This window comes from Calonectris borealis, chromosome 1, assembly GCF_964195595.1.
Source record: "Calonectris borealis chromosome 1, bCalBor7.hap1.2, whole genome shotgun sequence".
Classification (NCBI taxonomy): Eukaryota; Metazoa; Chordata; class Aves; order Procellariiformes; family Procellariidae; genus Calonectris; species Calonectris borealis.
The window spans coordinates 71,320,179-71,335,188 of NC_134312.1; the positions used below are offsets into that span (position 1 = coordinate 71,320,179).

The window sequence follows — 15,010 nt, forward strand, 5'->3', positions numbered from 1 at the left end:
GTCTCTGATAACTGTAACATGGCAGCACAAGGAGCACAGGACTCTAGCACTAGATGTTTCAGACAGTAAGGGTTCAGAGAAATAAGTAGCAAGCAGTCACACAAGCTCCTTCATGAGTCTTGATCAAGTCGATTTTACTTAGCTGATGAGAGAATATAACAAGGTATATTCTCAGGTAACTAAAACTACTCTGCAAGGTTGCTCTGCTAGTAAAGCAATAGTTAAAAAAAAACATGCCTAGAAACATAGTAGTAAACACATGTCACAGTATTTTTCAAGATTTTTGTTTAAAAGCTGTGTACCTACCTGCATGATACATGTTCTGTATAGAATTTGGAAAGCAAAAAACGGGAAGAGCCTGGCAAGCGACTTTGTGCTTTCCACCTGAGTTTCACTGTACTGACCACCATAGTTTTCCTTGGCATGATCTAGCCAGTTTGTCACGCCTCCGCTAAAGTAGCGATATCGTATACAGCACATTTTCAGTGCACTAGCAATTACCCCAAAAGTCGTCAGCAGGGAACTGTCTGCAAACAAAGAGATACATTGCAAGTTTTTACTTGCTGCCAAAATAAACAGGACAAGACAAGCAAATCACTTTGGGAGGGAAAATACAACCTGATATATTCACCTTTATGTCTTTTTGGGGAGGAGGAAGGCAGTAACAATCTGGATTTGTTCCAAAATGTTCTTTTTTGGAAGCCAGTTGGTTCACAACCTAATTGTTACAAAAGCAATCCAGCCCAACATCCACAGAGAAAAGTGCCTTTTGCTACCAGTTAATTAACACACCACAAGAATTTGTTGTTGTGGTTGAGCAGGTAAAGTATTACTTTGCTTTGCTTTTGCTTTCTATTGATTGAATGAGGTTAGTTTTTAATTCAAGACAGCAATGAAATATTGCATATCCGCTGAAGTCCAGCAAGGGGAAGGTAGTAATGAAGTGAGAAGGAAAAGGAGCCCAAAAGAGGGCCGATGAGATCAGAGAATTTTCATGGATGCATTTCAAAGCTAGAAATACTATCTCAGGACTTCCAGGTAGCATCCTGTGGGAGAGAAGTTTCCAGTCCAGTATTTGGTATATTAAAACTTGCCCTCTGGTTACTGGGTTCTGGAATTGCTACCTTGGTTCTCAGACTCAGAGGCAATGCAACTAAAACAAGGATAAAACTGTTAGCTTCAGGCTTGGGAATGCCGATTCATCTACCTTTGGTAAGTTGCCGATCCATGCAAACAGGGGTTATAGCACTTCTCTGCTTTTCTGAGAGTGTTGAAGCACTACAATAACCCAGGTATCTACAAATAAATAGTTTCCAAAAACTACAGTGAACTAAGAAGATGGTAGAGGGAAAAAATGCCTCCCTACTGTCTCTGGTATGGAAATTATTTTCTAGAAATATCCATTGACACCTATTGGAAGCACTTGCTCTAGAGTACTAAGAAAGGGAATTCTATTAGATAACGAACATTTAAAACTAACATTTTAAACTAACATTTAAAACTCTGACTACTTAGCATTAACCTGTAGACTGTTGGCACTGTTGAAATAGAGAGCATATCAAAGTTTGCAAATGCAGAGAGTTGGTACAGTTTTTATTGTTCTGTATGACTGTACTAGATAGCTATTCTTACCACTCATTGTAAGTGATGTTTAAGTTTAGGATCTAGACTATTTCAAGACCAAATCTGAAGACTAAAAGAAAAATATGCAGACTTCCAGAGTGACTTGACTAAGAAGCTAACCAGAAAACAAGTGGGACTTGGGGCCCTTGTCAAAGCAGAGTTATTTTCAGAAGTAAAAAAAAGGTAGCAGAAAAGTCAGGATCAGCTCAACTCATTGGCAGAGCTAGTAATTACATGTTTTAGATCAGAGAAGTGATAATCTTTGGCTTCGCCGTATGCTAGAGGTTGGACATTCACAAAGAAGGAATTAAAAGCAGTAAAGTGGAGTTATTGCTGCTCTACAAGGGTTTGAACCCAGTCAGTGCTGAAATCAGAAGGTGCACAGAGCACCCCATGACAAGACTAGCAGGCAGCTCAAACAAAGTGACAACACAGTTGTGTCCTGGTTTATCTGACCTAGTCTTGAAAATGGCCACGGCCATCTCCTTTCCTTTGGAATGGAAGATGTTGGGCAGACTCTTCTTACACTCACTGAAAAAAAAAAAAAAGACTAAAATAGACAGTAAATCCTGACATTTCACTGCCTTTCCTAACGGATCAGCTGAGGCCCTCTTTCATGTAATTTCAGTCAACTACCTAGGAAACATTATTTTGTATGAGGCAAAACAGACAACTATATTATTTAGCTGTGCTTCTTGGCATGGAATTCCAGCAGATTATAAGATCTAGTAAACTGGGAAGATAAAGCTGCTTGAAGTTGTGGTTCAAAAATCAACTTGAATGACATATAGATTTAATTGAGATCAAGAGGATTTTGCCAATGATGTAGTTAGAATAAGTATCTCACCCCTTTTTTAAAAGAAAACAAGTAAACCTCACAGAACTCCATAGTGGTGAATTCTTCAGATTACAAATCTGATCCGCTAGTAAGAGACATGTTTAAAAGCATTAATATTTATATCAGTACACATTGTGTAGATCAACATCATATACTCTATACTTGTATTTCTAATTTTTTCTTAAAAAAACCCCCACATATATATAGATATTAAATTGCAACTTTCAGAAGGCGATTTTCCTTCTCTTTTATATTTCAGTCCTTGGCTGTAATGTTCTGCCTCTTTGACCCTGATCTAATCATGAATATCTATGCTACCTAATTACAATAAAAAGCCTACATTGCACCCTAGATGGTAGATACACGTTTTTTCCTCATCTCTGGTCACCTGCCACTCTGCAAAATTATAGCGGTGGGAAGAAATGCAAATGAAGTCCATGCTTGACAGCTAAACATAATTGAATGCATGATCCATATTTGAAGTGTTACCTTAAAATAAAAAAGGCAGCATATATAAAAATCATTTAAGGTCACCTATGGATTTGAATTACACTTCTGAAGAATTTCCAATTTCATCATCTCATGGAAGGTACAAAGTATATTATCTTTTATTTTGACTAAGGAGATAAAAAACTTTGCAGATACTAGTGTGGAGACTGGCATTCTGCAAAGACTTGGAAAATACATGATAAATCAAACAACAGTCAGAGGGAAAAACATTTGATACAAAAAAAAATTCTGCTAGCTTTGTTGATGGCCAAGATAGACAAAATCTACAAATTTATGTTATTCCACTTAGTAGAATTAAACTAGTTAGATGATAAGCTACAGATTTAGTCCATGTGAAATAGTCCAGCTCAGGGGTGGACACTAACGAATCTTTTTACCTTAGGTTGTAAAACCTGTAGTGAGCCCCAGCGAGCGAGACAGCCACCATTCTCCCCATAAGAAGCTAGCTAATTTGATGCTAGTCTTTGCAGCCCTCAGTTGCATATTATCATGATGGTTTTGGGCTGTTGTAGAGGGGATGCATTTCTTTGGCTCTATTTGTTTTGAATAAACCTATCCAGTGACGTCCTCACTATGATATTCCCAGGTACCTGATTTATGCATTCATTCCCTCACTGCTAATATATTTTTGCTTAGGTTATATTTATAACAATAAGACTGAAGTAACAACTTGCTTTCAGTTTCTGGGTTCTACTGGAAAAAGAATAGCAAGGTTTCAGCACTTACAGCCTTATTCCAGTCACCTAGGCTCCACTGACATTTCTGTGCTTGGTCCATGGAGAGGGGTAGTTGCCATCAAAGGATTTTGAAGAACTCAGGTACTAAGCAGTGAGGCCACAGAAGTGTAAGAACTTCTGTTTTAAAATATCTCCACAGTCTGCACAGGAACTATTTAGAGTTATTCATTTTTTCTAGTTATTTTCACATGTGTAAAAACACTTGATGTTGTATAAGCAATCACGTTGAAATAACAATAAGCATCAGACATTCTGCAAGATAAAGGCATTATACAACAACTTTGCTACTAGTACATATTTCTGTTTAGCTGACTAACTACACTGCTTGGCTGCTGAGGTGAGAGTTCAGGCGAAGCAATGGAGGACACTTAAGGGAGAAAACACAAGCATGCTTTGTGCCTTAGCAAAGGCATAAACTGCTTCAACTGACCAAAGCACATTGGGCATAGGTTGAACCAAACATGGCAAAATAAAGTCCACCAGCAACATGCACATGATACCCCCTCCTGCACCAGCAAATGTTTTGACACGTCTTGACATGACAGGAAATGTACATAAGTTTACCAGAGACTGCTTTCCACTTTTTCAGCCTATCCAGGATCTCCAGGTCTATCTTTACAGAGGATGGATGTTCTCTTACACACAGACCTTGTAGAGCTAAAACCCAACCAAATCTCCAACCAACCAGGGCAGTGTTGTGGAAGAACCTGTTTAGACATGCAAGTTGATATCTTCTGTGAAAATAATCTCTAAAGATATTTCCCAAGATATAGTTGCCTCTTACCTGTTTTGGGTTTGTAAATCATTTCACCACGCACCATGTGAATTGTGATCATAGCCATAAGCACGGACACAAATGGGATGAGAAAACCAAGGTTCCTGGCCACAGACTGCTGGATATAAGAAATGCTGACAAAGACAACTGCTGAATTTAAGTTAATGAGCCAATAAAACCTAGTACACAAAGATAAGAGAGAGAAGAGTGGAGAGGCTGAATAATATAAGGACTTTACAGAAGATTAAAACATTACATTAAAGGCATGGTAAGTACAGTAAGCATGGACAGCATCAGTACCATGCACACATTGACACAGCAATTAACATCAAATTTCACTTGGATGTCTCAGCTCCAAGAGGTATATGATTAAAGTAACTGTACTAAGGCAGTAGAGCTGAACAAATTATCAATCTAGTACTGGAAATATTCTTGTGGATCAGACTAATTAAATACATCAACATTTACATATTTAATATCTGATAACATAAGTTTTGTGTATGCAATATCATCAAATCACATGCTTTAAGCTTAAGAGAGAAATGTCTTAATGCCACCATCCCTTGTTTAAAAAATATTAGAATTTGATTTATCAGAAGGGATGGCTTTTCCATTAGTTGCAAGGCTCAGCTTGAATTTTTATTGGCTTCTGAAAATATCTTGATAAGGAGGTTCCCCAACATAATTTGCTTTGAGACTACCTTTGGTAGTAGAGGTGCTTCCCAAGTAAGTGCTGAGCCCCTCCTATGCACAGAAGGTATTCAAATGAAAATCAAAATACTCTTGGAAGCAGAAGGCATACCACTAGCGATAGGCCTACCGCAATTTGGAACCCCTGACAATAGCACAACAAATATGCTTTAAGGAATTATAAGGATAGCAAACAGCAACCCCCGAAAATAAAAAATGCCAAAACAATGCATTTCCCTCATAGGATACAAAAGGACAACTACTTATGCTCTTTACCCTAGCAAATGTGTTTATATCTGCACAGTTAGGAGTATATTGTCACCACACTTTTTTCCTTGGATTCTGACTCCTACATAACATACTAAATCATGAATTCTTCTAAAATTCAGCTTTTTTGAGAACTTAGTTAACTGTATAGCCATTTATTAAGTGAAGTGAAACAAAATGTACTGCTTATTCTTCTATTGCATAGCCCTCTTCTCACAACACGACTGACCAATTTTTACTCTTACCATTCATAATTACAAATGTTTCAGTTATAACCCCTCTAAGTTCTTTTAAATTCTAAGGTGCTCTCCTTACACTGTTCTTCAGGCCACTTGTGTTGTCTTTTTGCTTTCAGCAGAGCTTTAACCAACGTTTCTCTTAAAACATAACTCTCACACAGGGGCTTTGAGGCTACAGAGCAGACTCGATGAATATTCAGCATCTCAGAGTAGAGAGATCAGATTTAGGGAGGACCTGCTTTGTTGGAGTCACAGTTTCCAAAAATACTAACTGTTGGGGATCAGTATGATACTTCATTTGAAGAGTCAGAGTCAGTCATTCAGCAACTTTTGCTTCAGATTTGACTCTGGCTTGCAGACTTAGCCTTTGAAATTTTAAGTTAAGAACTTTAACTTTGACTAAACGTTCAAGTTCCAAGTTGGCTTTAAAGACGTCAACTGTATTTTAAACAACGAAGAGGGATCAATAATGGAGTAGTGCTACCTCAATATATCACAGATTACATTTTGTAAGCAACTACAAGAGCAGATTCCTTCACCTTTGTTGGAACCATAGCAAAATGGTTTCATTTAAAGGTGAAATATACATTGATACCTAATTATACAGCTTAATAAATATTGCTTGAGGAAGCAAAGCTTGCTTTCTTGTGTGGTGCCACTTCTGCCTCACGTAGGCTATTTGGACTTAAGTATTTATGTCTCCTACAAGAAAAGAAAAATCTTAACATGTTGTAGAAGACCAGTTACCCCTGAACAATCCAACTTCCAAGCTTTCCAGCTTGATCCCTCCTCAACTGCAAATGAGTGGGTAGTGCAGGAGCGAGGTATCAGCCTACCATTGCGGCTCCCTGTATCAGCAATCACAGCAAAATCTTTTGAGCTGAAAATCCTAAGAGGGGGATTGCAAGTCTCTCTTGACACACAGGAGACTTCCTCAACCCCTCTTCATTCATTTAAAACAACTTCTAGGTGGCCTGCCATAATTGCCAAGACAAACCACAGTCATATTGCATGTTACAGTATTGAAGTGCCTGCTGTACTCCTTCCACTTGTTCTGACATTGCCCGTTACATCACATCTAGCTAGTGCCAAGAAAGCAAAACCTTTATCATGGCAGAAGTACAGACCTTGGTAATGCTACTCAGGTCTGTTCAGTTAAAGACAACTCTCTCACCCTGCTAAGGGATGGGAGATGACCACAGGGCTGTGCAGCAGTAGGCATGGGAACATGCTTATGCAGCTTGCCTCACAGGACCGAGGGCAAGTGGCAGAAGAAAAATGACGTACTCCACCCGGGCAAACTCAGTGCTGCCGAGAGCCATGCAACAGCTCTCCTGGAACCAGCAAGGACATGCACAGCTGAGAGCTCTCCTGCTTCACGCCTTTCTCTGAAGTCACACCAAAATATGTCCAAACCAATTACTGTTTCCTTGAAGTAATTTACATTTTCAGGAGATGATACTCATCAGAATCATGGACTTTTCCCCTCCACTGAAAGCAGTCTCTAGGCACTTTGGTATGATGTTATTCTGTGATGATGGTATAGTTGGAGGGATTTTGTACACACATGTTGATCCCTGTTCAGCTAAAGCTTTTAAAAAAAATACAGTTACACAACTGCGTCAGCTAGAACTTGTGTAGAAGTTTTGAAACAATTCCTAACTGACAATTTTTAAGTTAGAAGTTTCAGTGGCTGTTTTCCAAACTTTCTAAAGAAGTGTGCCTGAGCTACCTGAAGTCCTGACACTTTTTATGACTCTACGACTCTTTCACTGGAAGTAGGAACCTCCAAAGAAAACCCCTGAGTACAGGAGAGTGCTTTTGTTTTTCACCATCATATAGCAAAGTACTGCAAGCCTGAAACGTAAAGCTCCTGTCCTCTTGCGGAAATGAGAAGAAAAAAACCCCGCAATGTGTTTTAGCAATACCTATGGACCAAACAAGAAAGATAAACTAACGTCAATGCACACTTCAGAATTTTGGGATTTGCTCATATCATACTGACAGCAGCAGATCAGAAACACATCTTGTCAGTGCTCATATACCATAGCTATCTAATATTGCAATATTTGGACTTGCATTACGTAAAGCGTCTCAGACATCCCAGTAGAGCACAGCTGAATTAGTTAAATACGTCAAACTGAATATCACGTCCAACTTTGCAGTGAACAGCTCGTTCCTGGAGCTTCAGCCCTCTGAGGTCTCCTCACAATGGGAGTCAAATGCCAACTTGGGAGGTTCATTTCAAGAATGCAGTCCAGATACAAACCTAAATGTTATTGTGGCATGCCCATAAAAACCTAATAATCTTAATATAGCATTTTACAGAAATGTATTAATTGTGATAACTTTAAAGAAGTAACATTCAGGTAATCTCTTATTTAAAAGTATTGTTTATGTTTATACAGTATTAAAAAAGTTTTTACTTAATGTAACAATTGAGATGAACCTGCTGAAAGATACAATCTGAGATCAAGTAAAATATATGAAAATATTCTAAAATTGATCTTTTGTCACTCTTTAGATTAATTTTGAAGACTCAGTAGATTTCCTGTCACTTGAAATATTATTTGCTTTTATTTTTTTAAGCATGCCTAGCTCTCACAATTTAAGTTTTGATTTCCCCAAACTCAGACCCAGATATTCCATGTATGGACCAGTATCCAAGCTACATATTTTTCTGTACTACAGCTTTGTAGGAAGAGGTAAATTCTTTTGGAACCACTATGGAGTTCTCTGCAAAGACAAGGTGGGGGGACAAAAACCCAAAGGGGTAGAAAAACATTTTTAGAAGTCAAAGTAAAGTGTGTCCAGGATAACAGCAGAAACGGATTTGCAGTATATGGAAAGAAAAAGGGAAGAGGAAGGGGAATACTACTGGTCCCATGTTCTCTACATTTTTTTTTACAGCAGATCAGTAAGACAAGACACAACACTGCTAACTCTCATCCCTAGTCTGTGTTGCACCCTTTGCTCTCATTCTCTGCTCCCATAGATAGAATTTACTTCTCCTGCTGCAAAAATAGTACCACTCCATAACCTTAACCTTAGAAAAGCAGAAGTCCTTAGGGAAACTTAGTCCAGCAGAATCCAAGTCCCTTCTTCACTTAGCATTGGTATATTCTGTTTATTTAAAAGGTCAAACTCATAGTTCATACTAGGGGTTAGAACCAGGCCCTAGATGTGCAAAGCAATCTTCTTCAAGGATTGAATTAGACAACAGGTAATTACAGGGTCTTTTAACCCAATCTTTAACCCAATAATTCTGATTTTTTAAATAGAACTTGGCTAAGAACACAGACTCTCACTCACTAAGAGTATGCAACCATCTCATTTTATATTATTTTAAAATTCAATCCTGTGACAAGCACCTACCAAGAGAAAATTATTATATTCCGAGAGGTTTTAATAAGATTAAGAATGCTAAGAATGAACCCCCCATTTTTTAAATCTTGAGATTGCGATCAAATAGCCTCTCCTTGGATGCCACCGCAAAAATTATTAAATTTTTTTTAATCGCACATGTGCCTTTCTTGATATTTCCAAAGTCCCAAGAACTGACCCATTTGGATTCCCCCAAGGAACTTTTTATTCGTATTATGTCTCCTTTGTAATCAACACTGAGAAATGTCACTTTGATTAAACACAATTCTGAATGGCTAAGACCACAGTACAATAAATTCTCCAGAGCTATCTTTCAGAACAACTGATTGCTCTCCAGTCTTAATCCCCCAGAGTCTTATTTAATCAAAATGATGTTGCTAATTAAGGATTAAAACTCAGAATAGAGTAAAAAGGAAGGATTTTTTTTTTTCTCTCCTATGGGCAGGTCAAGGAGGCAGAATCTGCTCTAAGGAACTAAACAGTCTCATCCACCTTTGCTAAAGCTGCCTTATTCACTGAAGTTTGAATTTAATTCAAAACTCTTTGATATTAACATAATTGGAGGAAAAAAGAATAGCCAGGAAAGCCATTCCCAAAGGAAGAGAGAGCTGATTCACTAAGATCTTCATTGATTCTTTGGCACTGCATTGTCAATATGCAAATGTGCCCGGTTTTGATTTTAATAACTGTGCATGTACAGGGAAAGAAGAGAAAAGGGGGCAGTTCAGGACTTACTTCACCCTGCCTCAAAGCAGGAATCTGGAGGTTTTTCACTGTAACTTCTTTGATCCTTACTCCACAGTTTAACCAGAAGGTACAGGTGAATATATATAGCACTCTGTATAGTGCTACAGAAGTGGTAAATAAAGGCAAACATATCATAAAAAATGACCTCTCTGATACACTGCGACACACAAATAGTTAATATGAAAAAATTTTGAATTTTAAGAACCATTTTAAGGGCAACTTCTCCTCAAAGTTTTCTTAAAAACTTTAAAATATTCAAACCGATATACACATGTCAAGTGGTTTATCTGATGACAAAGCTTCACCGCAACAGAGCTGAAACAATACAGTAGATCCCTACCACTGATCTTAGCAGTTAGAGACTACTAGCAATCCCTAGTTTCAACAAATTAGCAGACTCTACTGCTGCCTGTCATTGCTAAATATTTATTCTCATGTAAATTCTAATATATCATTGAATTTTGCCACTGTTAGTTAGGGACTAACAGCAAAATATCCTAAAGGGATAGCCACGTTAAAGGTAGAAAACCAAATGGAGTATGTTGTTCTAACAGCAACTAGGCTATCAAGTCTGTGAGCATTTTAGCAAATCAGTTCATCCTAATTCTGATTGAAGATTTCTGTAGGAGGCCAAAATAGATGATCATCTACTGGTCCCAGCAAAAGGAAAAATTTAGGAAAACTTTTTACAGAAATTCTTGGACACTCTTCCAAAATCTAAATGTTTTGCAGTTAAAAACAAAACATGAAACCCACCATCTGTAGAATCTCCCTCAGAAGTCAGCAGTGAATTTCAAGGCAATGCTCTATCATCCCCAACAGATATTTAGGTGACATTAAGTTACCAACCAGTTGAAAAATGAAAGAAGTTCCTTCGGTCCACAGTCCTCAAGGTTGTATGCACTTAATGGACAAACTATAGCTCTTATGCCTCCTATTCCCAGACTAGCTGTGAGTAGTGCAAAGTAGAATATTATTTTCTGCTCCCTTTTGGTTAGCGTATGAAGAATATGTCGTCTGTCAATGTAAATATCTTCAAAGGGGAATGCCACAACAGGTAATAGGGCTGTGCCTGGAATTGGAAAGAAAATTGTCATTTGAAACGGATTAGAATCAGACTGATGAATAAGACTTACATATTTTTTAAGCAGTTATGTTGAAAAGTCAGATGAAAAATCAAAGATACACAACAGAGGAGAGCAAAAAGGGAGAGTCTTAATTCTGTAGAGAGGCAGAACCTTTCTGGATGTCGCTATATATGGTAAGGCAAGACCACTAAGGGCCTCCAAAAAAGCAATCTTCCTCTGAAATGCTTGTAAGAATTCAGGTTCTTCAATCAACTGAAGAGCTCACTCTGGAAACAGCTTCTCTCACTGGCCTTCCCCATTGCCTGCGCATAGAGGGCAGTAGCTCTCCGCTTGCCAGAGGGCACCAATTAAAACATGTAACTTCACCTGATGAACCACCGATCAACCAAAAAAACCCACCCCATGGTGGAGTGTAGCCTTTTTTGTATCTTCTTTAAACCCCAGAATTGTAATGAGAATCATAATTTAACAAATAAAGTCTCAAAACTTTTATGGAATATTTTCTTTATTTCTGCTGCAGCTTCACGGAAAATACATGATTTTCAGAAACTTTACCTATAGAAGCACTGCCATGAATTGCATTTACCACCTCTAGTCTGCAAAGCAAGTCTTTCAGATTTAAGCAGCTACAGATTCTCCAAGTTGAAATTAGAGACTAAACTCAAAATATATTGATATGTCAGCAACACTAACATTAGCCATGACTAAGACTACAACTGTGCATCAAACGCTAATACATCAGGAATGTTTAATGATCTATCTCCAAAACCAAAAAAAAAAGTTCTGGTTAAAACAACACCCGAACACATCAAATTCTGTTTGTGTCACCAGTCTTCTACTTTAAAATATGCATTGAAAGGACAAGTGGCAGAAGTAGATTCCAAACCAGAAGCCCACGGGAGAAACAGTGGAACATAATAGCAGTCATTTTTCCAGGCTGCTTGCACAATGGTTTTGCAATCAGCTCAAGAACATTTCAGGAATGACTCTGATTTTTTCCTTACTTTGTTGTATGTCTAAATAACAACGTGGCTGGCTATTGCAGAAATCAGACTTGCTTATGCTCAACAACTGGTCCAAGTAAAAAGTATTTCTATCAGCTTCGTTTAAGTTGACAGAATAACCACCAGCTGTGAGAGGCACTAATTTCTACAGAACAGTTGTACTTAGTTTGAACAGCGTTTTTATGTAAGAGATCTCCAGAATAACACATGGGGAAGATTCAGAATGTGCTAACAGAAAGCAGGCTCTCAATGTAGGTATTAGCATACAGCCTCTCTACTTAAGGCAAAGTTTGTTTATACTGGTATGTGGTTAAATACATCTTTCCCCCTTGTCCAAATGCAACAATCATATACCTTTACATACAATAAAACCTTGCTACCAACAGTGGGGAAACAGTTTCGAAACTCTCTCTCAAACTATCTCTCTGATTAAAGCCTCGCATTTGTCCCAAACCTTAGATGCTTGTTAAAAGGACCAATTTTAAGAGTTGAGCATCCATGTTCCGAATAGCTAAGCCACTTTAAAGGAGTCAAGTTTATGCACCAACTATCCACAAGATGCAAATGTTCCTTAGTCTTGTTCAAAGCACTGCCTCACAAAAGTACATAGGCAAAAAAACTGCAGTGCATTTTGTAGAGGAGAAACTAAGTAAGTAGCTGTTAGAGAAGGTGGCCACAAGGTTGGAGAAAATTGTTAGGTTTCAAACACAATGCTCAAAAATGCATTTCTGCAACGGAGTTTCTAAAACGTGAAATAGTCACTGGGGCGTCACCTACCTAGGAAGTGTAGAAACATGCAGATGCACACGAGCTTGATCCTTCCCACGAGGCATTCGGCAAGCCAGCCAACCAGTACTGGCGTCAACATGGAGGTGCCTACAAAGCACATATTGACAATAGCTGCCTGGTAGTTGCGATAGCCAAGTTTGACAGTGCAGAAGAGGATCATGTTGCAGACAATGCCAAAGAACGTGAATCGCTCGCACAGCTCCACCAGCAGCACACAAATAGCCTCCTGGAGCTTTTTTTCAGATTGAGACAGGTTTCCAGCATGGTTGCTTCTCCCAGGTAGTGGTCTTTGCTCCTTGTCAGCTGTGTGGTTCAAAAGTTGCTTCTCTTGCATATCTCTTCTGCCTGCACCAGGCATGCTTGTCTTGCTTGAGTACGACCGAGTAGAACAGCTTAAGTTACAGGTATACTTCTGTTCTCCACTGTAATTAGCAAACTGGTAAGACTCTCGCTTTGAATTCCACACTTCACTACTACAATTTCTTAGGGCACCTGTCACTTTTGTGACATTACATATAGGATCAAAGAATATTAAAAAAAAAAAAACAAAAAAGAAAAGAAAAATCAAAGAGCTATATCAACATTTCAATTTAGCAACACTCAGGAACTCTGTTTATTTAACTAGTCCATTTGGGGGTAAACAAGATTTTTCCCCAGAATTATATTACCTATTAAATTATGTGAATCCAATACAGTATGTGCAACTCTATCTGTATGTTAAAGATAAAGGTTTAAATACACAGGAAAGCTAACATTTTCAGCAGAATTCAAATAATAGATCAAGCAAATAATTTGGTTAAAATAATCTGATACTTTAATTAGGCAGCAAGTGAAAAAATGCAAGTACAGATAAAGAGAAGGTTTTTTTTTTTAAGGTTAACAATATCTAATCATTATTACATTTCTTGTTATTTTTGGTTGAAATTCAGATAAAGTTAATTATAAAAATAACTAATGCTACTACATTTAAGTTAGAAAAGCAAATTTTAAAAGAAAGTAAGTTGAATGTATTAACAAAGGAAAAAAAGCAATCCAGAAGCAATCTAAATCAGAACTGTTTCTCTAGCCAGATATTGTGCTATAGCTACAATGCATCATAAGGGGCAGAGGCACAGATGATGTGTTCTCTCATATTAACCAAAAGCAATCATCAGCTTGAAAAGAGCCAAACTTATAGTGCTTTATAATGCTCCTGCTACCTTATCCACAGAGAAGTTTGCAGATTTCCCAGATCAGTTTCTCCATTTTGTGGAGCTCATTAAGATCACTAACACCTGTTCAAAATACTCCCAACTAGGAATGAGAAGCATTCTGCATTTATTTTGCACAAACGCAAATGCATACACATGTTACAAGGCAGTGGCAAATCAGGCCTGCTTCTCTAAATAGAGCTCTCAACACCTCTGATGGCATTTTTTGAGACACAGGCTCTGCTGTTTGTTTCCATCTGTTCATATAACTACTCAAATTTTACCTCTTCAGATCTATTTAGTATATGAGAACTCCTACATCCCAAAACAGATGCACAATATTATATAACCAGTATGGATAAAGATAGATTCCAAGATTACCTCCCAAAAAACAAAAGAAAAATGAATGTTGCTGTCAAGTTTTGGTCTACTTCCCTGGCTTGTTTCTAAAGCAACTGTGATTCACACACAAAGCCTAGAAGCTCTGAAGCTTAAATTTAAGTAGCAATAGATTGCTCCCTAAAATAATTCTAAAATATATTTTAATCTAGTATGAATCTAAAGCAAGAACTCAGACACCAAAGAACTTACAGCTCTCAGAGACATCCAGTTAGGGATGAAAACAGTTGTGACTTGTAGCATGCCAAGAACTATTTGTCTTCTCAGCTATGATAGCTAAAGAGATCTATATTTGGAAGAACTAGCCAGAGAAATCCAAACTAGAAATCACTCATAACTCAGCTTAGCTTCTCCACCAAAGCCTAATGCAGCCAATCCCAAATCAAAACAGGAGAGATGATAGTTTTTTGACTAAAAGGCGCATGTATCTTCTGTTGCATGAAGCCACTCTTATCTAACGGTTCATGAAGAAGATTATCTTTTCTTTTTTTTAAGGAAATATGACTCTATTTTACAATCAGGTAAAAAACATCAGGATAAATACACTCTTGCTCCTATAGACATTTCAATGTAAAATACTCTCTTTTCCTACAAATTATTTTTTTTAAAAGAGTGCAAAGTTTACCTGTGCTCATGGATGCTAGCAATTCAAAGTGAATCATATCATGGGAAGGGGTAGAGACAGCAGGGTTACTAGCTGGGATGGCTGTATCTTAGTCCTCATGTGGTT

At 37.8% G+C, this 15,010-nt stretch overlaps 1 protein-coding gene across 1 annotated transcript in view; it reads right to left on the minus strand.

Annotated features, from left to right (window-relative positions):
* SLC15A5 (solute carrier family 15 member 5) overlaps positions 1 to 14,278 on the minus strand; it is a 36,778-nt gene extending 22,500 nt beyond the window's left edge. Inside the window, exons 1-4 of the mRNA XM_075163671.1 lie at positions 12,680 to 14,278; positions 10,660 to 10,882; positions 4,493 to 4,662; positions 307 to 527 (exon numbers count right to left, since the gene is read on the minus strand). Of these exons, the coding sequence (XP_075019772.1) occupies positions 307 to 527; positions 4,493 to 4,662; positions 10,660 to 10,882; positions 12,680 to 13,049 (984 nt within the window). The 5' untranslated portion in view covers positions 13,050 to 14,278. The remainder of the gene's footprint in view (positions 1 to 306; positions 528 to 4,492; positions 4,663 to 10,659; positions 10,883 to 12,679) is intronic.
* Between the last annotated feature and the right edge of the window lie 732 nt (positions 14,279 to 15,010).